The sequence below is a fragment of the Hyla sarda genome, chromosome 1 (genome assembly GCF_029499605.1).
Source record: "Hyla sarda isolate aHylSar1 chromosome 1, aHylSar1.hap1, whole genome shotgun sequence".
NCBI lineage: Eukaryota > Metazoa > Chordata > Amphibia > Anura > Hylidae > Hyla > Hyla sarda.
The window spans coordinates 438,948,346-438,970,996 of record NC_079189.1 but is presented as its reverse complement, the minus strand read 5'-3'; the positions used below and the strand labels follow the sequence as shown (position 1 = coordinate 438,970,996).

At 43.9% G+C, this 22,651-nt stretch overlaps 1 protein-coding gene across 1 annotated transcript in view; it reads right to left on the bottom strand.

The window, feature by feature from the left end:
- Positions 1-253: 253 nt before the first annotated feature.
- Positions 254-22,651, bottom strand: part of LOC130283064 (septin-2A) — a 104,826-nt gene continuing 82,428 nt past the window's right edge. The window contains exons 12-13 of the mRNA XM_056532236.1: positions 17,609-17,682; positions 254-2,940 (exon numbers count right to left, since the gene is read on the bottom strand). Coding sequence (XP_056388211.1) covers positions 17,611-17,682 — 72 coding nt within the window. The 3' untranslated portion in view covers positions 254-2,940; positions 17,609-17,610. The remainder of the gene's footprint in view (positions 2,941-17,608; positions 17,683-22,651) is intronic.

The window sequence follows — 22,651 nt, the reverse complement described above, 5'->3', positions numbered from 1 at the left end:
AATAAATATTGGGGTGAAAATCACATAAGAATTGTGAGAAAACCGTCACACACAGGTACTATATTATGAACTAAACTAACTTTACATCCCCTGTAGCCAAATAAAAAAAAAATTCCTGGAATACCCCTTTAAAGCTTGAGGTTCACTGTAGATTTCTCGAGGCTACTCAGCAGAGGTCATATACTGAAACAGTCTGGCATCCACATTCCTTTACACTTCAAGGGTTAGTATGATAAATTACACCACACGGAGATGGGATCATCTGTACAGTTTATTTGATATTACTTCAGTTAGGGTTTAAAATAAGAAAGGAAATAAGTCATGCGTTATCGTTTTGCACCTGCTAAAAAATATCCAAAGTCGGAGGAATGTGTTACTACATATATTAATATATAACAAGTCAAATCTTGCCAGGTTTAACTTTTGACTTCTGCTAAGAGAGTGCAACCACTAAAGAGGAATTGAAGCGACCCTACAGACACCTCTGTAGTAAGACTCAATTGCCTCAGTAAGTGTGCAGCAGCTACCCAAGAGTTTCTCACTTTTAGTAATCGGCACTTTATAACCGTTCTGCCCTTGCTGTAGTAGGAATATGCTCTCTGTGCCCTGACTTCCCTTTGAGCCTGTGATAAACTCAAAGGGCAGAGACCAGCAGCCTGGACCAATGATGAGACGGTAGGTGTGTCTAAGACTCTCTTAAGATCCCTGTAGGCCAGCGTTTCCAAACAAGGGTGCCTCCAGCTGTTGCAAAACTACAACTCCCAGCAGGCCCGGACAGCCTTTGGCTGTCCAGGCATGCTGGGAGTTGTAGTTTTGCAACAGCTGGCGGCACCCTGGTTGCGAAACACTGCTGTAGGCACTGTAGCTAAGGCAGGATATTAAATGTTCCTTATAAAGCTGATCTAATGTGACCCAGTGCAGAAGTGATGACCCGACTATCTAATTCATCTGGTAAACATAGCCGCAGAGCATAAACACTATTCTTCAATATTTCCAGGTCCAGCTTGAAAAAAAAAAATGCAACATACAGAAAATGTTTCAGTATATAAGTTTGGGAGACACTCCAAGTGTGCTCTGACTGTGGCATGCCTGATCTTTACCTTCACTTTCTCCCAGCTAGCTATTTATGTTTTCTCTTAAAGGGGTACTCCGACGCTAAGACATCTTATCCCTTATCCAAAGGATAGGGGATAAGATGTCAGATCACCGGGGTCCCGCTGCTGGGGACCCCCGGGATCTACCATGCAGCACCCACCTTTAGCGGCTTCCGGAACCGCTGGAGGTCCTCAGGCTGAGTCCATCTCGACCACGAGGACGGAGCATAGTGACGTCACGGCTCCGCCCCCTTGTGATGTCACGCTCCGCCCCCTCAATGCAAGTCTATTGGAGAGGTGTGACAGCTGTCACGCCCCCTCCCATAGGCTTGCATTGAGGGGGTAGAGCGTGATGTCACACAGGGGCGGAGCCGTGACATCACTATGCTCCGTTCCCGTGATCGCCAGTAATCAGACACAGAGCGAACACGTGCCGGGGACTGATTCTAACGGGGTGCGGCGTGGAAGATCACGGGGGTCCCCAGCGGCGGGACCCCCGCGATCAGCCATCTTATTCCCTATCCTTTGGATAGGGGATAAGATGTCTTAGTGCCGGAGTACCCATTTAAGGGGGAAAATCTTGAGATAAGTATGTTAGGAGATTTCTCACAAGAGAAGACTTTCCTCAAAGTGCCAAGGGCAACAATATTACAGTAGTATTAACTACCATTGCACAAAAAGAGAAGAGGAAGGCTGCAAACCCTACCTTGTTTAATGGTGTTACATTAAGACAGTCAAATATCATTAAGGCACTGGTTGGTTTAACAGCAAATACTCAATTGTACACAACATCCTCGTGGGGAGTTACAAACAGAACAATGGGGGAGATTTACCAAAACCTGTCCAGAGGAAAAGTTGCTGAGTTGCCCATAGCAACCAATCAGATCACTTCTTTCACTTTTGAAAAGGCCTGTGAGAAATGAAAGAAGTGATCTGATTGGTTGCTATGGCCAACTCAGCAACTTTTCCTCTGGAAATGCTTTGATAAATCTCCCCCAATGTTTTCTGAAGGCACTTGGATAAGAGCAGGTACCATTAAAGGGGTATTCCAGGAAAAAAACTTTTTTCTTTATATCAACTGACTCCAGAAAGTTAAACAAATTTGTAAATTACTTTTATAAAAAAAATCTTAATCCTTTCAATAATTATCAGCTGCTGAAGTTGAGTTGTTGTTTTCTGTCTGGCAAGAGTGCTCTCTGCTGACATCTCTGGTTGTCTCGGGAACTGCACAGAGTAGAAGAGGTTTGCTATGGGGATTTGCTTCTAAACTGGGCGGTTCCCGAGACACGTGTCATTAGAGAGCACTTAGACAGAAAAGAACAACTCAAGTAATGTATAAATCTGTTTAACTTTCCGGAGTCAGTTGATATATAAAAAAATGTTTTTTCCTGGGTAACCCCTTTAATTCTTGAGCCCCTGGTTCTGCCTTCCCGGAAATAAAACCAGGATCGTACCTTACATACAAGACTGCTTGTCTCAGTTTTTTTTTCCATTCCCCCACAGTAATGGTTGGCCGGATTTCGGTGCATATTAACATATACATGACTAGAAGAAAAGGGCAGTGCAAGTACCAACAGTAAAGACAGAAATGTGCAAGTATCTGCCTGTATGAGAGGGTTAAATATTAAAAACGTTAGCCAGGGGCCTGTGCCTCTTCTGCTTTGGGTTACATACTGCTAATATCAAATACGTGAGTATAAAAAACAAACATGTTAAATGGCTACAAGTAAGCAAAGATAGAAAAAGGGGACAGAAACCAATGAGGGCCAGGCTTGTTCCATTGCATTTGAAGCCCAGCTGTGAAAAGGTCATCTGGGTGGGATCCACTTCATGCTGCTCCAGGACCCTGTTTAGATATAGAAAAATAAAACCGCAATTACAGCAAGAACAGGTAGAATCTCTGTTTAGAGTAAAGAGAAAATGACCACAGGGAACACTGGAAAAGGTTGTGCAAATACTGAATCAGGGAAGCATCAATGGGACAGACAAAATGTTTTCTTACAGTACCCACATGAAACTGTACAACCTCCTCCACAAGCAGCAGCACGGCACACATCACATGTTGCCAACCACTGAACCAAAACCTGAGATATATCTTTAGACGGAGTACATACCCTATGATATACTTGGTTTGACTTCACTTCACATTAGCCCTTATCCTCCATGGGGAAATAACCTAGCTTAAATGGGCATGGTCAGATTCAGATTAAAACTTTCTATGTGTTGTACATCTTGGAAAGCATTAACCTTTTAAATATACTTCATGAAAACAATTATCTATTTATAGATATCATGGTTTATAAAAGACCACTAGGGGTCTCCATACCATCCAGAACATAATCCTGTCTGTTTGCAGCAGCATCATTATCCAAGCTGAAGCACAGGCATAGACAAAGTACAGTAAGAAAAAGTGCTCACTCCTGTCCTATCAAACTGCAGCATGACAACATAGGGGAGGGGGTTACAGAGCAGAACGTAGTGATTGGATGACGTGACCCAGGGCAGACTCAGAGAGACTGTACCATAAAGCAGGCCATATGAATGCGATCGCTGTCAGTCGAATGCTGTCAGTCTGGCTGATGGCTACCTATTCTTACCCACCATGTCCCTCACACCCCCCCCCTTGGGAAAAGGGGGAAAAGCTGTTGCCAGACATACTGTTGTGTGCATGATACCCAAGGCTGGGATTTCACCTTTTTCTAGCATATTTGTGAGAAAAAGGCTAGAACTACACAGTGACTTGTGGTCATGGTCATGTAGCAATTGATTGCAATGTTGCACTGCTGGAACCACAACTAATGATAGTGAACGTGGTCATGTGACAATGGATTGCAATGTTGCCCTGCTGGAACCACAACTAACGATAGTGAATGTGGTCATGTAGAAATGCAGGGATGTGAAAATTGTATCGCCCGAAACATGCAGTTCCGGGCGTCGGGCAGGTGAATTCTTCAGGCATTTAGCCCTGCTTCGGGCAAGCAGGGCTAAATGCCTAAAGAATTCACATTTAACAGGGCGATCAGTTTTGCCCTGCAACTAAACTATAGACTGCAGCCGTGCACTGCAGCCTATAGTTAGCCGTGCAGGATGACCGCGTCCCGGCATTGACGCGTGCGATGACGTCACTCATCGCGCGCCCCTCTGTCCGGAATGAGGATGCGGTCCAGTAACAACAATGACCACCGAGCCCCTGAGCCTGCCAGAGCACACATGGGGCCGGAGGACAGGTAGCAGGGGATCAGAGAGGAGGTGAGTTTTGGTAAATAATGTGGTACAGGAAAGGAGAGGGGGATTGGAGAGGGGGATTGGACTGAAATATAATGACATGAGGGGCATCAGAGGGGAGGGGGGGTATAATGACACAGGGGGCATCAGGGAAGGAAATATAATGACACAGGGGTCATCCGAGGGGGGAATATAATGACACAGGGGGGCATCAGAGGGGGTTAGGAATATAATGACACAGGAGGCATCAGAGGGGGTTGGGAATATAATGACACAGGGGGCATCAGAGGGGGGGGGGGGGTGATATAATGACACCGAGGGCATCAGAGGGGGTTGGGAATATAAATGGCGCAGGGGGCATCAGAGGGGGGAATATAATGACACAGGGGGGCATCAGAGGAGGGGTAACATAATGGCGCAGGGGGCCCTACTTGATCCCTACCTGATATAGGGACATACCCAACTGAAGGGGGACTACCTACTAATAGGAATACTGTAGTGCAAAATAACTTATCTCCATAAGTGATAGATTGCGGGGGTCTGACCGCTGGGACAACCTCTACATCTTTTGTATGAAGCCCCAGCAGACGGCATGAAGGAAATATTCCATCCATGTATGACACGGCTGCTGAAATGCCCCCTCCATGTATCTATTGGATACATGGGGGGGCATGTTGGCCGCTGCGTCATGCAGACAAGCCCCAATTCCTGCCGGGGCCCCCTTACAAGAGAACGGGGGAGGGGTTTCCTAGCGGTCAGGATCAGTTATTTTGCACTGCAGTATTCCTTTAATAGGGCGGGAATTACTTATCAGGGACCCTATCCACCTAATGGGGTAACATACTGGTCTGCCTATCAAGTTTTTATTAAGAAAAGACCTTATTTACATACTATTTGGGTTAAAATTATTTTGTACCAGGACAAGTGGATCGTTATGAGAGACAAATAGATTCTGCTCAGTTTTAGTCCCTTGGACACGTGTTTTTTTATTTCCACACCCCTGCAATGGATGGAAATGGTGCACTGCTGGAACCACAACTAATAATAGTGAATGTGGTCGGGCAGCTTTGGATTTCTGCTGGTTGCGGTGTCAATGTAACTTGTAGGTCACAACCTGACCACATTCACTATTGTCAGCAGAGATGCAGTAGTGCAACAATGAAAGTTCATGTTGACCAGCTTCACCTCACCTGTAGTCCTAGCCAAAATGTTCCTAAACAGGCAAAGCAACTTTAGTAAATTATGCAACAGTCAAATGTCAAAATATCAAGATGACAGGTCTGGGTGTGAACGGGAACAAGTTGCCATAAATGTTGCAGTAGTTAAAGCTGTTGGAAATCTGTGTAGCCCTAACCTTAATACGTTTCGAAGAGTCTCACAGTCTGGAGTCAGATTCCTGACTCATCCAGGACAGCTGTGCACTCTACAAACGCTACCTTTTCCAGCATAAACAGCTGTCTGGACAGCATATTAGGGTTAAAATCTGCAGCCGTGGTAAGGGGGCAGGTAAACAAACCTGGTATGTCTATATTCCCTGACCAGGATTTCAGAGCGAACCACTTCGATGGTGTCCAGCTGGGTACACTGTCAGAGTTGTGGCTTTAGGGCTTTGTGTATTCACACTTGTAGTTCTTACACCACAGCTCAAGGAATGCGTGAATGCTTCAGACACTGCCTAATCCGTGCAGGGCTTAGTGACTAAACGAGGAGACTGATCTATGTCAGAATAGGAGTATCAATAACTGTGTCAAATTGTAACAAAAATCAGGCAGCAAACAACAAAGCATCAAGGTGGAGTCAGTCTATCGGCTAACTACAATCCATTTCCATTGATACATTTCAGCTTGCAGATCCTGCAGTTTTACTAATCTCATATAGCCAGAAAAATCTTTTATGAGCATAGAAGCAACAATCTACCAAAAGAAACAACTGTACATACAAAAGTTTACTTTGAGGCAAACCTCTATACAAAACACAACTGCTGTGGATGTGTACATTTATTTTGCAGCAGAAACTCACAGTTACTGCACAGAGGTTCAGTATATTACTACTCTATGTGCTCGAACCCCACCTCCCTGGCAGTTAAAGTGGCTCACTCCAATCCTCTACAGTCCCAGAGCATGGCTACATGATGAGAGTGATGCTGTCTACTGATAATAACACCACCTATTCCCAATACTAAGTAACAATAATGCCCCCCCCCCCCCACCCAAGTCTCTCTATTTCTATGCTGACTGTAATAATGATGTCACAATAGCCTATTCTCCTACACAGAGTATTATTTGTTTCTCTCTATTCCTTGGAGGTGTTCCATTATGATCTCACAACACTGTCATTGTACTTGGCCTGTGTTCTAGTGTCATAATATCACAATACAGTTTTACTTTAAAGGGGTTAACCACTATAAGGTGATTTTAGTACGTACCTGGCAGGCAGTAATGGACATGCTTAGGAAGGATCTGCGCTTGTCTTGGGGCAAAATGGCTATGTCATGAGATTACCAGAACACTGTGGCTAGCTTTCTGTGAACTTGTATTTCCCTGTGTGACTTTTCTTTTTTTTTTTTTTTTTTTTACTTCAAATCCCACAATTCCATTTTCCTCCCTCCCACACATCAGCCACCCATCCATTGAAGGATAAATGAGCTGTATCCATTCAAAAGACCTGTGGTTTTCAATCAGGGTGCCTACAACTGTTGCATTAGTTGCAGATTGATCTCTCTCCCACCAAGCGATCCCTCCACCCATTGAAGCAGTCAGGCTCCCTGACTAGTGAGTGTGGTCTCTGCCACATTGCAACCTGGGAAAAATCTGAGACAACATTTTGTATGCTGATAAAAATAAATATTGGAGTGAAAATCGCAGAAGAATTGTGAGAAAACTGTCACACACAGGAACAGACACTGTATTATGAACTACGTTAACTTTACACAGCCCATGTAGCATAGTCAAATAAATAAAAAAATTCCTGGCATAGCCCTTTAATTTTTGGATTTGCTGTTATATACTAGGGATGTCACACTATTTTTTTTCATCACTGTGTTTTATTGTGATAAATACAGTATGTATTTATACCTTGAATGCTTTCTATTGTGATCACAGTAGTTTTGTCTTTTCCAAAGTTGTAACATAATAAAGTTATCACAATAGTCTAAGGCTATGTTTTCGTGCAGACACTCCCCGATTGCTGGCAGAACATGCCGCAGCTAGGACCACTTGGAAATGCGCTGTCAATACCTTTATGTGGAGACTCCACAGAAAAAGCCATGTCTATTCTATCTTTGGAATTAGGATTTCCATGGCAGATCTTTCTACTGTGAAAATTCTGCTGTGTGCTCAGTGCAGCAGAATCCTACTGAAATCAATTGGACTCAGAAATCAGAATGTCCGTGCGGAATTTCACACAGAAATTCCATCGTGTGAACATGGCCTAAGTAGGCAAAGTTTTATAAATAGTGTGTGTTTATTTCTGGTATATGTACTTTTATGGGGGGTTTTATGGACAGTCCTTTCCTAGCTCCATCATGATGTCATAACAGTGTGCACCTTTATATCTGGGTTATGCTTTACTGCATGGGTGCTTAACTAGTGGACCGCGCTCCGAAGCCGCCAATATTCCAGACAGGCAAGGACATTCAGATTACAGGGAGGGCACCAAGGCCCTCAATCCCCTCTGGGAACCAGCAAGAGAGAGCGTCAATTCTCCCTGCATTCCCTTGTACTGGTGTCTTTAAAGGGAACCAAGCTCTAGATTTTACCATATATAATGCTTTGCAACACGTTATATATGGTAACATTTTTATCTTCACTATCCCTGGGGAACGTTTTACCCCAAGGGATGGTGAGGATATGAAGTTTGTAAGTTACCTCCGCCGCTCTGTAAGTAGTTCCTGGGTGGGGAGCCCGTTTCTCCGACCGTAGTGAAGCCCGTTCTGTGTGATTGACAGCCTGTGTCACCACTCTGTTCCTTTAGCTTAGGGAGAAGAACGATGATGCAGGCCATCAATCACTCCGAGGGGGTGTAAATGTATTCTCTTACTTTGGCTGCATCTTGTAAGTGCTGTAGCACTTGTATGATCTGTAGTGAAATTATGTCTGGCACCGTGGATTTTTGAAGCTTCTTCTCCCAGCATATCCTTAACATTGTTCCGGTTACACTGGGAGCTGTAGATTTGTACCCTACACACTCTAGTAGCTAGTGTTCCCTTGTGACTTATTATTAGGGTCATAATCATTTTGTGAAACTGGGAGAAAGGGAGTGCCCCTTTCCTGTATGACAGTGTGGCTGCTAGGTGTTAATCGGGCCTTAGTGTTTAGCTCGGACCTTCAACTGGCAGCAGACTTGGATAAAAGTGGTTGAGTACCCCTGCTCAACCGTAATAGTATCCCAATTTTAGGCAGGTGTGTCAGACCTCCAGTCAATGCTTTCCTGCATAGATAGGAGATCAGTCTGTCCTGTGTGGCTCATTTCCTGTTAACTACAGGATTTCATCATCACCTATCAGATCCCTCCTAGAAGCTCAGAACCTTCCCCTCTCCACTTTGTCAATCTACCTCTGCAAAGTCTACTGCACTATATAAGCGAAAAAATAAATACATTACAGTGTGCTTCCTTACAGTCCCACTAGGTGGTTACATTTTTCTAGGGACGAGTACAAAATGAATGCTGATGTGTTCTGGGCAAGAAACCCAATTTTTTCATCATAGCCAAAAATCCCAATGTTCAATTGTGTTTGTTTCACACTGAAACGAACACAAAAAGTGCCACATAACACATCTGCATACCTAGTAATTGTGCTGAAAGCTAGGAACAGGCGGATCTCGTCCTTATAACTGCTTAGTGGCAAGGGAAAGAGAGGAGTTGGTTTTTGGCTGTAGATGTCTACAGGAAGCGATCTCTTAATGGTGGAAAAATAAAAAAAATAAAAAAGAGAGAAAAAGTGAAAGCTGTTGGGAGGACAAACGGGGACTTGTCTGTCCATTCATCCAAGGCAAGGTTCTACTTTCATATAAATCCTATTTATAACTTTGTTTTCATTTACTAAATTTAAGGCCCCGGGAACTGCCAAGTGATGGCTTACAGACAGGATTTACAGAACTAGAAAATTACAGGATTTTCCATGTACAGAAGGAAAAATTTACAGTGCATTAAAATAGAGAGATACAGTTTAAGGATAAAATAACTAGGGCATCTTTTATCACTTCATGCTTGTACATGTTTTTCAAAGTTGGTGAATAGGAAGAATGGAAACTAGGAAACAATTAAGAAATTGATTGATTAAACTTTTTCCAGTCAAGCCAAGTTAATATTTTTTAGAATATTTTCCTGCAATAATAGGATTTTACAGTTTTAACAAATCCTGTTCACAATGCAGCAAAAATCCATGCATTTTTCCCCCCTTAACTGCATCATGTTCTCTGTCTGTGAAAATAACATCACACTGACAATCATTGAAGAAAAATACTTCCATAAAAAAAATACTGCTAAAACAGTTCTACACACATAGAAGCACTTGAAGCACCTGTTCTGCAAAGTTTTATCTGTGTGCTGCACCATTTTCAGCCTTATGATAAAGGCCAGATTATTTCTTTTACATTATCGACTGAAAAGCCAGCTAAAAAAAAAATAGCAAAAAATAAGAAAGGTAGCAAAGAATGCGAAAGCAAAATCTGATTAAGAATTCTGTAACGTGCTAACTAGGAGACTTATGGGTGACTTGCGATGCTACCCATCATGCACACTTACAAGCTCAAAGGGCAGCACTTTGATAGCTACTGAAGTCATCTGGCTAGACAGCTGCCTACCATATGTGCAATCTTCAAATTATGTAAACCTCACATGACCCCAGGTCAGAGTCACTCTAGGCAGATGCTTTCCTGCTCAATAAATGCAGGGGTGGATGTATAATTTGGGTTATTACTAGGGATGCACCGATATATCGGCGGCCGATACATATCGGCCGAAAATAGCTGTTTCGGGGAAATGCCGAAACAACTAAAAATGTGCCGATAATGAGCGACCTCCCCTGCCCGCCCACAGCACAAGTTGCAAACACTGCCAGTGGCAGAGGCACTCGTGGGGGGTGCAGGGGGGGCCGGGCGCAACATCTGAGGGGGGGGGGTGTCGCGCTCTCCGGGATAGGAATACTTCTTTTTATGTGCCCGGGCCGGCTCCCATGTGTGGCTGCAGGCGGGGGCCGGCCAGAGCATATAAAACCTAATACTGTATACTAAAAACCAGGGGGCCTCCAGCTGTTGTGAAACTACAACTCCCAGCATGCCCAGACCGGCAAAGTCTGTCCGGACATGCTGGGAGTTGTAGTTTCACAACAGCTGGAGGCCCCCTGGTTTTTAGTATACAGTATTAGTTTTTATATGCTCTGGTCGGCCCCCGCCTGCAGCCACACACGGGAGCCGGCCCGGGCACATAAAAATAAGTATTCCTAATCCTATCCCGGACATCCCTGTGTCCCTAAAAATCTTTTCGGGACATAAGGATGTCCGCCGGTCACTCACCATTCCCCGGCGTCCTCCCGCGATCCTCCTTCGGTCCTTCGCTTCTCCGCCTCTATGGTCGTACGCACGGGACGTCACTGACGTCCCGTGCGTACAACCATAGAGACGCAGGAGGACCGCAGGATCGTCGCAGGAGAACGCACCCCGGCCGGGGCCTGGTAAGTGACCGCGTCATCTTGCTCAGTGTTCCGGTCACCGCTCCCCCGGTCCCGGCACCTACTGCTATGGTCCATAGGCCATAGCAGTAGATGTGACCCCGGGCCGGAGGAGCGGTGACCGGAACACTGTGGGGGCAGCAGTACAGACATACAGCCTCCAGCCATACACTGTATATGGCTGGAAGCTGTATGTCTGTGGGGTGGGGGGAAGCTGCCTACTATTGTGGGGGAACTGCTGACCTAATGTGGGGGAGAGCTGCCTACAAATGTGGGGGGAGCTGCCTAATATTGTTGGGGGGCAGCTGCCTAATATTGTTGGGGGGCAGCTGCCTACAAATGGGGGGGGGGGGAGCTGCCTAATATTGTTGGGGGGGGAGCTGCCTAATATTGTTGGGGGGCAGCTGCCTACTATTGTTGGGGGGCAGCTGCCTACAAATGAGGGGGGGGGGGAGCTGCCTAATATTGTTGGGGGGGAGCTGCCTAATATTGTTGGGGGGGAGCTGCCTAATATTGTGGGGGGGAGCTGCCTAATATTGTGGGGGGGAGCTGCCTAATATTATGGGGGGAGCTGCCTAATATTGTGGGGGGAGCTGCCTAATATTGTGGGGGGGGAGCTGCCTAATATTGTGAGGGGAGCTGCCTAATATTGTTGGGGGGGGGAGCTGCCTAATATTGTTGGGGGGGAGCTGCCTAATATTGTTGGGGGGGAGCTGCCTAATATTGTTGGGGGGGAGCTGCCTAATATTGTTGGGGGAGCTGCCTAATATTGTTGGAGGGGAGCTGCCTAATATTGTGGGGGGGAGCTGCCTACAAATGTGGGGGAGCTGCCTAATATTGTGGGGGGAGCTGCCTAATATTGTTGGGGGGAGCTGCCTAATATTGTGGGGGGGGAGCTGCCTACAAATGTGGGGGGAGCTGCCTAATATTGTTGGGGGAAGCTGCCTAATATTTTTTGGGGAGCTGCTTAATATTGTGGGGGAACTGCCTACTATTGTGGGGGAACTGCTGACCTAATGTGGGGGGAGCTGCCTAATATTGTTGGGGTGAGCTGCCTAATATTGTGGGGGAAATGCTGACCTAATGTGGGGGAGCTGCCTACTATTGTGGGGGAGCTGCCTACTATTGTGGGGGAGCTGCCTATTAATGTGGGGGAGCTGCATATTAATGTGGGGGAACTCCCGACCTAATGTGGGGGAACTCCCGACCTAATGTGGGGGAGCTGGCAATCTAATATGGGGGAATCTAATGAGCGGAGCGCTGCATTTTACCAGAAGACGGGGAGAAGTCATTTTCGGTTTCGGCCGGACATTTTTTTTTTTTTTTCGGTTTCGTTTCGGTTTCGTTTCGGTTCTGAAATTTCCATTTCGGTGCACCTCTAGTTATTACAATTCTGGAGCTGTGGAGTGGGTTGGTAAGCAGTTCAGGGATGTGGAATTCCTATCGCCCAACGCCCGGGACCAGCAGTTTTGGGCGCCGGGCAGGTGAATTTGTCAAAGCAGGGCAAGCAGGGCCAGACCTTACAAGTGCGGCGGCGATCTGCAGTCTGTATGGAGCGGGCACCCGACTCCTGCCCGCTCCATACTCTGCAGCCTGTGTTCTCCGAAGCAGAGCAGGGGAGATGAGAAGCTGTGTACAGTATTCGTCTTCTCTCCCCTGCTCTGCAGACGTGCGGGGGGGGGGGTTTGGAAATGAGGGGGCGTGGCTTATTTCTCCCCGTGCAGACCTGCGTCCTCTGCCTTCGCTCCCCGCACGTCTGCACGGGGAGACTGTATGCGGCGCTCAGAGGGGAGTATGGTGCGGGCTCGGGATTCCTGCCCGCTCCATACTCTGCAGCCCCCCGGCTGTTCTCAGTAGCCGGGGGCCGCCGCTAATAGCCAGCATGCGGCGATCGCGGTCAAAGCTGCGGCGTCTAAAGGGACATGTGAATGCTCCCTGGTGGGCTAGTGGGGTGGATCGCCCCCCTGCAGCGCGATCGCGGGGGGGAGATCCACTATAGAGGTAGCCAGAGGGCTTACCTCTGTTCCCTCCTGTCCCAGCTCTGTCATTGATAGATCATGGCTGGACCAGGCTCTATCAATGGATCACAGAGCACACAGATTAATAGAGTTCAATAGAACTCTATTCATCTGTCTGAGGAATCTAATAAAGTGTTAAAAATATAAAATAAAAAAGTTTTAATAAAAGTTTGAAAGACACACATTAACCCAGTGGTCTTCAAACTGTGCCCCTCCAGATGTTACAAAACTACATTTCCCAGCATGCCAGGACAGCAGTTGGCTGTCCGGGCATACTGGGAGTTGTAGTTTTGCAACATCTGGAGGGCAACAGTTTGAAGACCGCTGCATTAACCCCTTCCATGTTAAAAGTTCAAATCGCCCCCTTTTCCTATATAAAAACATGCAAACATAATAAAAATAAACATATTTGGTATCGCTTCGTGCGTAATTGTACAACCTATTAAAATATAACATTATGTATCCCTTACGGTAAATGTAAAAAAATACCAAACCCCAGAATTGCAATTTTTATAATAACCCAGAAAAAAAAGTTAAAAAGTGATTAAAAAGTCAGATCAATACCAAAATGGTGCCGATACAAAAAACAGATTATGGCACAAAAAATTAGCCCTCATACAGCCTGGTATGCGGAAAAAAAATAAAGCTACAGGGGTTAAAAAATGGCAATTAAAAAAATTAGAAAAAGTTTTAGTAAAATTAGTAAAACATGACGTAAACTATACAAATCTGGTATCGCTGTAATCAGGCGGCCTAAAGTATAAAACTCAACCACAAGGTAAATGGCGTAGAAAAGAAAAACACCAAATCTGCAAAATTATCTTTTACTATTTCAATTTCACTTCCCTTAATATATATATATATATATATATTTATTTTTTTTGATCAGAGAATATGTTATTGAAAAATTAAAAGGTATCATTATAGTAGGTAGTTATGGCTATTATAGGGCGAGGAGGAAAAAATCAGAGCGTAAAAGCGAAAATTGGCCCGGACAAGTGGATCGTCATGAGGGACAAGTAGATTTTGCTCCATTTTAGTCCCGTGGACAAGTAGTTTTTTATAAAATTTCCACACCCCTGCAGTTATTGATCTAGTCTTTTTCCCACAAATTTTGTAAAGTGTAGAAGTTTGAATAGAATGCACTCACCCCTGTGGATAGCTTGTTCGAAGAACTTTATTCTTTAAAAAGAAGTAAAAGTACAGCAGGTAGAATCAGTGCAGCAACCTCACGGCAACAGACTGTTTCCTGCGCCCGAGGAAGTGCGCTTGGGCGCAGGAAACAGTCTGTTGCCGCACTGATTCTACCCGCTGTACTTTTACTGCTTTTTAAAGAATTAAGTTCTTCAAGCAAGCTATCCATAGGGGTGAGTGCATTCTATTCAAACTTCTACACTTTGCTATGTTCCCAGATACTTTATCTGCATTTTGAATAGCACCACGAGATAGGATTCACATGTGTGGCTATGCCCTCCAGCTAGTTGGACGTTAGGTCAGGTGTGCGGTGCCGGACTAGCTCTACAGTGTTTTTCTCACAAATTGTTTACTCAGAAATATAGATCCTAAACATCTCCAAGTGGCATCCCTTCAAGGGGCAAATCCTTTCATACAAATTCAATGCATTTATTGGCCACTCAACCAGAAAAGACGCCAAGACATTCAGTACATCCAACTAATTCTCATTATGGACAAAATAATATACGTTAAAAAATTGCACTTTGGACAGTCAGAGTGAGGTGTCTTATGTGTATTCAGCTGTGTTTGTGAGTGGTGTCTCAACCATACATTACACATGTTTAAAATGAAACCTGAGAAATATCTGTTGTCATTTCACTACCTAAAGAGTACAAAAGGTAGATTTATTGAGAACCTGCCATGTAATCTGTTAGCGCTGAACTATATAAAATACTGTTCAACTGTTACTTTCTTAAATAAAAAGTATTATAAAGTTTGCTTATGTTATCTTGCTGTACCCAGCAGTTTGGTTCTTTGGCGCACACTGTAATTTATTTGGCAGATTGTAAACTCTCAAGCTTTCCCTGCACCAAAATCTCTCTTTTGCAGTTTCATGGTGCTTGTTAGTGCCCCAAAAATATGCTGGCATTTCTTTAAAATGCATGGGAAGTTTTTGATTTTTTTTCGGTGTCTCTGTTTTCCACAAGTTTTTGCACCAAAGCAAACAAAATTGCAACAAAGTAGGCACAAAAGCCAACGAAAAGGAAAAAGTTTTATTTAAACTCCTATTGTCTTTCATCCAGAACTCCCAATTCACCACTCCTGCAAAGCTTGCTTTACAAATCCTGGCTTGTAGCTCCTGCTATAGTACATCAATGGTCATGATTAGAGCTGGGACTGTGTGATGTTGTACTGAGCTACATATGGGGAGGTAGGGGTTGTAGCTGGCTATTTTGGTCATGGAATGTGGACTCCAGAAATAAAGTCATTTAGGAGAACGTAATAAAAACAATGGAAATGTGAAATCCAAGTGGAGAGTTTCACTCTAGCACTACCAGAAAGGTTTTACCACAAATAGACTGACCGTTGTGGTTAGTAAAGGATAAACCACAGACATGTCAAAAGTTTAGACAGCACATGGTCTCACTCCTGATATCTGCTGCCATTAAGAGTTAAAACCCCGTGAAGTGCACAGCAGCGATCTTCACTCCACAGCCAGCTGCTCCATACGAGGAGCAAAGCACACGTTGCAGCACATTTCACCTGGCTGTAACTCTTGATCATAGCGAGTCTGGACGACGACAAGTGAAAAGTTTATTCACATGACATTGACGCTTTGGAGCAGTGGTTCTCAACCTTTTTGCCTGAGTACCCCTTGACAGCTCATTCCCCAAAAATTGTACCCCCATATTAGAGACATTTTGTAATGATTATAGTATAATTTATATGCTTTACTTTCCTCTATAACAGTCCCCCTGTTCCTCTCCCTATCTCCCCAGTCCCCCGATTTACAGGTGACATCTTCTCTAACCGGAGTTGTTTACTTTTCTTTACTATCTGGCAGGGGTGTGGAAATGTTATCAAAAACTACTTGTCCACGGGACTAAAACGGAGCAAAATCTACTTGTCCCTCATGACGATCCACTTGTCCCGGGCAATTTTCGCTTTTACACTCTCGTTTTTTCCTCCTCGCCCTTTAATAGCCATAAATACCTACTATAACGATACCTTTTCATTTTTCGATAACATATGCTCCAAACAAAAAATAATAATAATAATAATAATAATAATAATAATTATTATTATTATTATTAATAGATATAGAACTGGTGAAGTGAAATTAAAATTTGCAATTCTGTGGTTTGGTATTTTTTTTTTTTTACATTTATGTCTAATTACGTTTATTATTATTCGGGGGTGATTTGAACTTTTAACAAGGAAGGGGTTAATGCAGCGGTCTTCAAACTTTATTAGACTTTTAGGAGGAATCAGATTCCTCATACAGATTAATAGAGTTCTATTGAACCCCATTGATCTGTGCGCTCTGCGCTCCATTGATAGAGCCTAGTCCAGCCAGGCTCTATTAATGACAGAGCCACGGGACAGCAGGGAAGCAGAGGTAAGCCCTCCAGGTACCTCTATAATGGATCTCCCCCCCTCCCCCCGCAATTGCGCTGAGGGGGGCAATCCAACCCACTAGCCCACCTGGAAGCATTCACATGTCCCTTTAGACGCCGCTGTCAGCTTCGACAGTGGCAATCTAAATGGTTAATAGCCAGCCGCGGCGAACGCCGCATGCTGGCTATTAGCGGCAGCCCACGGCTACTGAAATCAGCCGGGGGCTGCAGAGTATGGAGGGGGCACGAGTCGGGATCCTGCTCTATACAGACTGCTGAGCGCCCCCGCATTTGTCAGGTCCAGTCTGGCTTGCCCGAAGCTAGGCTAAGGGCCAGAAAAATTCACCTGCCCAGCGCCCGGAACTGTATGTCCCGGGCGTCGGGCAATAGGAATTCCACATCCTTGTCTGGCCTAGACCGCCATTAAGATTCATCCCATACAAGACTTCTCCACAGAACCAGCCAGACAAACATTTTAGGCTTCTTTCTGCAATACAGTTGCATGTTTATTGTCACATACAGTAATAATACCCGCTTTGCATCCCCATAAAGTTGTTAGACCCCCTCTGTGCCCCCAAATTTAGCTGTAGGCCCCCAAACTGCCCCCGTATATAGTTGAAGACCACCATACTGTCCCACTGTGGTGCTCCACTGCTCCTCTGGTCTGGGGACCTATTGCTATGGCTCATAGCAGTAGGTCCCCGGTCTGCAAGGGCAGTGGAGCAACAAAGCTGATCGGAGCTGATTCCCACAGCAGCCCAAAGCCCGTGCTTCCCATTTGCTGTCTTCCTGCTCTGCTCCTCAGTGCGGTAACAAGCCTACCATTTCTTTCAAAGTAGTCCAGACCAGTAACCAGTGGCTGTGGCTGCCATTACTGATTTTTTTTCAAGTACCCCCTGCTAAGTACTCCTGGGGGGGTACATGTACCCCAGGTTGAGAACCACTGCTTTAGAGGAAACCTGCTTTTATTCGGTAGGCTCACTGCCAACATACATGGTTGACTTAACAAGAGCATGAGATGTGCCTTACCTTCAGTCATCTCCAGGAGGCTTCATCCTCATCTGGGCCTGCATCTGTGCTATCATCTCTTGCATTCGCCGTAGCTGGAAAATACCCAAAACAAAAGGGTGATCTTATGAGCAATAAAGAAAGAACCCCACTGAGGACTTCAATAACACATGAACCAAAGAAATGTGTATTCAGTAACCCAACACTGGCCATGAATACATTCACTGCAATGAGTAATGGAAAACTATAAGACCTTTTAGACATAACAGAGAATAAGCTTTAAAACAGTACATTGTTAAAAAAAAATGAAATTCAGAATTGTTTTAACCACTAAACGTTCACATTTGTAATTAAATAAAAAAAAATCAGGAGCAATAAAATTGGGAGACAGCATATATATTTTTCATTATTTATTTTTATCACAGACTGGCTGCCAACTGCCTTGTCCTAGCTAATAAGTGAATTTCCATTAGCTGGGTACAGTCAGGAAATGTGCACCCCCACCCCACCCCCTTCTGGGGTTCTGCTTGCAGTGGACAAACGCCAACAAAGCTGAGACTAGAGTGCTAAGATCTGCAGTTCTTAAGGAGGGAGGAGACCTGCCATGAGCAAGTTGCTGCTTAGTAGAAAAGTCAAATCTTTACCCTGAAAGTAAAAAAAAAAAAAAAAAAAAAAAAAAAAGAAATTCCATCTAACATTCAAATTTTACAATTTTAAGGCAAAACACTACAATAAAACTCCAGCACCTGGTAGTCTGGAAGTCCTGTTAATTCCACATCAGAGAAAAACAGACACATGCAAGATATACCTACATTTTTACCTACAATTTAAAAAAATTATGATAAAAAAAAAAAAACAGGCAACAAGTATGTTCCAATATCAGCTCTACTATACTCTACAGCTCTTGGTGGCAGTCGGAAGGTGCTCTAACAATGTTTTGGTGTGCCTTACAAAAGGAAATTACCTTAAAGGGGTACTCCGGTGGAATTTTTTTTATTTTAAATCAGATTGGTAAATTACCGTACTTCTATTTAAAAATCTTAATCCTTCCAGTACTTATCAGCTGCTGTATGCTTCACAGGAAGTTATATTTCATTCTGGAATTCTTTTCTGTCTGATCACAGTGCTCTCTGCTGACACCTCTGTCCATGTCAGGAACTGTCCAGAGTTGAAGCAAATCCTCATAGCAAACCTCTCCTGCTCCTGACAGTTCCTGTCATGCACAGAGGTGTCAGCAGAGAGCATTATGGTCAGGAAGAAAAGAGCTATACAACTTCCTGTGGAGCATACCGTGCAGGTGATAAGTACTGGAAGGATTAAGATTTTTAAATAGAAGTAATTTACAAATCTGTTTAACTTTCTGGCACCAGTTGATCTTAAAAAAAAAAAAAAAAAAAATAAGCAGTGTAATAGAAGACAGTCATGTGGGAATAAAAGAATTTCCCTTTTCCACCATTAAAAGGGAGAGATTCTAAAGTTTAAGGGTGCATTCACACACTAGTAACCATCAGTGGGTTTCCCTGGTGAAACTGCGTTGTCGTCCAGGTGCATAGCTCCTGCCGTTCCAGCTCTGCTTGGTCTAGGGGTGTCGGGATGTTGGAACCTGTTGGTTTTCGCTGAATAAATCATCACAAGCAAGATATCCAGGTTTTGCTCTGCTTTTTCAGCTTTCTTTCCATTGAAAAGTAAGTATATTCTTCTATTGCTACATGGTCCAATTTTTAGGCTCATTTCCTATAGTGGGAGCTTTCAGCTGTGGACAGTATGGGCACCATGTGCAGTCTGGATATGTGGCCCCATACACTGTAATGTACTGAATGTTCGGACCTTTTTCTATGGAATCCAGCACTAGCTCTTCCAGCAATTTCTCCTACAGTAAGACTTCTATGAGATGGGACCAGATGGGGTAGGCTTCATTCTCCACAAACATGAGCCTATCATCAATTTATTGATTGTCTGTCCTTGGACCACTTTTGGGGGAGCCCTGGACTAGTCATCACAATTCGGCCCTTGTCAAAGTTGCTCTGACCCTTAGAACTCATTTCCCTAGCATCATCCTGAAACCATTTTAGTGCAGTGTTTTCCAAAAAGTAGGTCTCAAGCTTGCGCAAAACTACAACTCCCAGTATGCCCGGACAGCCTTCGGCTGTCCGGGCATGCTGGGAGTTGTAGTTTTGCATCAGCTGGAGACACTGTTTGGAAAACACTGCTTTAGAGCATATTATGCACAAATAAAATGTGTGCATCACGCATCGAATTGTTCTCAAAGTGATAATGCACTTAGGTTCCCGCTGAGAACTGCGACACGTTTGTTTTGGCATGTCCTACAAATAAGCAAGAATAATTAAAGGGGTATTCCAGGAAAAAACTTTTTTATATGTACCTCAACTGGCTCCAGAAATTTAAACAGATTTGTAAATTACTTCTATTAAAAAATCTTAATCCTTTGAGTACTTATGAGCTTCTAAATTTAAGGTTGTTCTTTTCTGTCTAAATCCTCTCTGATGACACCTGTCTCGGGAAAAGCCCAGTTTAGAAGAGGTTTGCTGTGGGGATTTGCTTCTAAACTGGGCGTTTCCCGAGACACGTGTCATCAGAGAGGATTTAGACAGAAAAGAACAACCTTAACTTCAGAAGCTCATAAGTACTGAAAGGATTAATATTTTTTAATAGAAGTAATTTACAAATCTGTTTAACTTTCTGGAGCCAGTTGATATATATATAAAAAAGTTTTTTCCTGGAATACCCCTTTAACTCCTCGCTTATTCTGCACATATTCCTTGTGGAAAGCGCATTGGAAATCCAGGATATGGAATAGTCCCCGATCAATGGGGCTAAACTATGACAACAAAATACACGGTTAAAAAAAAAGGAAAAAAAGTTACAATACGCTTCAGAAACAGTCATAGCTTTTGCACATATTTTGTGGCATATGTTTTCTGACAGGAAAAATACATCCCTTTTTTCCTCCTGGTTCCAACACATGAACTTTAAAGGGGTACTCCAGGGAAGTATATACATATAAAAAGCTCAAAATTCCCCACACTACCAGGATGTGTTCCATGTAAACCATCCAGCCTGATATGCATGGCTCCTCTGGCCCCCTGTTGTCTTCTCTGGCTGCTTGATATCCTTTGCCATTCTTTCCTCTTCTTGACTACATCTCCCAGCAATCATTGCAGCTCTGCAAGCCAGCTCCCTCTCGGAGAGCAGCCCCCACCCTCCTGGTCTGTGAGCAGCAGAAAGAAGTTCAGATTGTGATTGGCTGAGACCATATACACCTCCCAGTTCTCAGCACTAAAGTAAGCATGACTCATCAGTGCAGGGCAGAAACCATATGGTCTCTCTCTTTCAGGAGGGTGGGGGCTGCTTTCAGAGAGGGATTTGGACAGAACCAGAGTGGATAGCTTGATTATTTAATTCCCTCACTTAATACATGTAAGTGACAATCAAAGAGGGGAAACCGTTCTATAGAGCTAATGAATGATATTTAGCTATTAAATAGGTTGATGAGAGGGAAAGCATGGGCTTTGGGTTAAATTCCCTGGAGTACCCCTTTAAGAATGGACATTCGCTTGTGGCCTAAAATATCGTACCCCTTGAGCGATGTCATTGTAACAAAATAATGTTATTTGCTTCACCTGTCAGAGTTACATAGTCCAAAGAAAAGAGTCCATCAAGTTCAACCTATATCTCTATTTTGCCCCTAATATGTCGATCCAGAAGAGTCAGTGGTTATCATGCTGTGGCTGGATGATGTACGCAATACTGATTCACTAAGATTTTATTTTGGAAAGGGTGACACATGCCATATTATTCTGCATATTTTTCTACCTATTGACTTCAATGAATAGGAAAATATGGAGCATTAGGCTTAATGCCCCCTTTAAATCACATGTTAACCTATTTTGGAACATATTACTATGCGTGTGCAAACTTTGAGTCCCATAGAGGTTAACAGACTACATATGGGGATCCTTAAGGTCTTTCATTATGGCCTATTATTTTAAGGATGCAATACTAATATTCCCAGCAGATCTATAAGCCTTCATTTATGTACAGTATATTACCAGGACCAGTTCTTTTTCTGAATATAATAAAATGTGCACTCTTACTATGCTAGACAGTAAATGGTGCAGACACTTCACTTAGTGCAGTCACTCCCTGGCTGTGTCTGTCTGGACAATGATAGAAAGGGAAAGGAGTGTAAAGGATGAATCTGAGAAATAAGGAGGAGCCCTAGCCGGACAGGATGTTCCCACGATGTTTGCTGCTGTTCTGGTTTAAAAATACCTTATTCCTGGACAATGACATGGGGGAGAAGGATGGGGCAAAACCTCTGGCCAAGAATAATAACTTGGAGTGGATTCCAGTCTGAGAGAGCAGAATGTGAACCAGTGAATAGCCATGACGTGACTGTGTGTGAGCTCAGCCACCGCTACCGAGCTGGCCTTAGCAGAGCAACTGCAACCATCGATTGTATACCAATTATAGCTCAATACAGAAGGCTGGATATGCATGGGACCCAACAAAAGGAGAATCTGCCAGCCGGAGCTGAAGGCCCATCAGACAGGGGGGAAACACTATGTAAACAAAGCCCCAAACCCCACTGCAGTGGAAAAATCATGTCATACCACCTAAAGGTGCTTGCAGGAACAGCAAATTTACAGGGGTACTCCAGTGAAACTTTATTTTTTATTTTTTTTAATCAACTGGTGCTGGAAAGTTAAACATATTTGTAAATTACTTCTATTAAAAAATCGTAATCCTTCCAGGACTTATCAGCTGCTGTATACTACAGAAGGAAGTTCTTTGCTTTTTTATTTTTATTTCTTTTCTGTCTGACCTCAGTGCTCTCTGCTGACACCTCTGTCCATTTTAGGAACTGTCTAGAGCAGGAGAGGTTTACTATGGGGATTTGCTCCTGCTCTGGACAGTTCCGGACATGGACAGAGGTGTCAGCAGAGAGCACCGTGGTCAGACAGAAAAGAAATTCAAAAAGAAAAGAACTTCATGTGGAGCATACAACAGCTGATAAGTACTGGAAGGATTAAGATTTTTTTT